General features: G+C 31.8%; 1 protein-coding gene across 1 annotated transcript in view; it reads left to right on the top strand.

Moving 5' to 3' along the window:
• Positions 1-1,615: 1,615 nt before the first annotated feature.
• LOC110021738 overlaps positions 1,616-2,358 on the top strand; it is a gene marked incomplete in the record, with an annotated part of 9,438 nt that continues 8,695 nt past the window's right edge. Inside the window, 2 exon segments of the mRNA XM_020720350.1 lie at positions 1,616-1,859; positions 1,927-2,259. Coding sequence (XP_020576009.1) covers positions 1,668-1,859; positions 1,927-2,259 — 525 coding nt within the window.

Here is a 2,358-nt window from a genome sequence, read left to right on the forward strand (position 1 = left end):
CACATTAAATAACTACAAAAAATCAACATGAATATTATAAAATTTATATTAAAAACTCAAAACATACAATAAAATAATCAACACTAAAAAATATGCTCATATAATAATGATCAATTTAGCAAACTAATAAAATGATTGAAAATAAATTTTTATCAATAATATGTTTCAAATTTACATTCGTTAGATAATTTCCATTTTATTGAAGTATAAACAATAGATTTTACATAATGTAATATAGATAATGAAAGAAAGGCAATTATTAATATAATATTAATTCAATGAAAGACACTATTTCATTACATTTGATTGATATTGCATGGCATGGATAAATAATATTACATGGTCTATGATGATTTATAGTATGGTTATGTTCATAATCATTATTAAAATAAAAAATCATAATTGATGCATTTTTATGTTAATGTATCAATTCTAACTACATTATACGTCGTCTATAGGATAGTTTACCCTAATTAATATTCTATTTTACTACGACACTTTAAAAACTTAAATGTTTTTCAATAGAGATAATGTGTGTGTGTGTTTCTCTTACAGTCATGCGATCATTTCAAATTTGAGCAATTTATGTATAATTAAAATGATATTTTTATCTATGTAATATAATATGTTACTATGAGCATCAAATAAGATATACTAAAATATGCATAACAATCAACGACTATGAAATACATGACTAAAAATCCACTAAATGTAATAAACCTACATTAAGCTAACAGGTATTCTAAAGAAGGGCATATTTATCCTTTAATAAATAAACTTTATTTATATGAATGTGTCACACCCCAGTTTCAAAATGCACAAAATGGAGCATATTGAATGAATTAAAACATATTTTCTACTTATCAAAGATAAATTTATATACAAATAAAAAGAATAATAAAAGTAAGCAAGAAAAGATACAATTTTATTTCATTCAATCAATTAGAATTACAATCATAGCTAAATAAGTGAATAAAACAAAATTGCTAAAAGTAACATGGACAGAAGCAATTGAAAAAACAAACCTATCAAAAACTCGACTATATGATAAATAAAACTAGTACATAAATCTAAGAATATTACAATCAAAATCTAATTCAAACCCAATAATATTTGTTACAAAAAAAATCAAAAAGTGAGTTTGATGAATAAAAAACAATAAATAACTATTATCAACTAAACTATAAAAAATTAGTTTTATTTTTTGGTCTTAGGGCCCGTTTGGGGCAGCTTATAAGTGAGGGCGGCGTTTTCAAAATGTCGCGGTACCGTTTGGTTCGTGCTTTTTGCCAGCTTATCCGAAATCACGTGTGGGTTTTTACACTAAACGCAGGTTGCGGGCCGAACCCCGAACGTACCCTTAAGAATATTAAAAGTAGTCGGTAATTTAGAATTTAAATGTAATGTCAAGTAGAAGTTGTGTGGGTAAGCTTGACCCCATTCAAATTTAACTTGAAATAACACAAATCAGGCTTTAAAGCAAGTTAATTTGATAAAATATATATAATTCATTAAAAATAATACTATTAACATATTATTATTTCTTTACACAATTATATATTTACAAATATATCACAATATTATATTTCTAATTACAGCAAGTTTATTTCAATGAAGGATGGACCAGCAGCTGGTTCGGTGATACAGACGTTATTCTGTCTCTATCCATGGTCTGCCCTATCGCTCTCGCCCCAACTTCTGCCTTCTATGGAAGAAGAAGCAGCGTCTCATTATTCGCATTCCCCCCACGAAGAACACCACCTCCCTCTTCTCTGTTTGCAGCTCTCGATCGACGAATCCCACCCACCACAAAATGTGCCGTCTCCTCTGAAGCAGTCGCCGGTGGTCTTCCCAACAAGGTAAGTTATGCTTTCTTCCTCTATCAAAATTCTTCGTTTCAATTTCGCACTGCTTATTTCTAAGTAGGTGAAGATCCGGTGTGCTGAAATCATACCGCAAGAGCGATCGTCAGAAGTACCTGGCACTGTTTCTGTCCTCCAAAGGATTCTGCCATGCTTCTTGCTGTCCATTTTCTTGTCATTTACCTGCGGTACCTCTCTAGCAGCGGTTGACGACTCGATTAGAGCTTCTGGGTTCGGGCTAAAGGTAGCCACGGGCTTGAGAAAATCTGGTTGGATCGATGAGGCCATTGTGTTCTTTCTTGCTACTCTTCCAGTGATTGAGCTTCGTGGTGCCATCCCCGTGGGGTATTGGATGCGGCTAGATCCGCTGAAGCTCACCATCGTCTCTGTTCTAGGGTTTGTGGTTCAATTCTGAACTTACATTGCTAGTTAGTCAAATTCGAGAAAGCTATTGAAGTTTAGAATTGAAATTTAACTGAAACTCCTTCTCTTTCCC

This window comes from Phalaenopsis equestris, unplaced genomic scaffold (genome assembly GCF_001263595.1).
Source record: "Phalaenopsis equestris unplaced genomic scaffold, ASM126359v1 Scaffold000140, whole genome shotgun sequence".
Taxonomy (NCBI): Eukaryota; Viridiplantae; Streptophyta; class Magnoliopsida; order Asparagales; family Orchidaceae; genus Phalaenopsis; species Phalaenopsis equestris.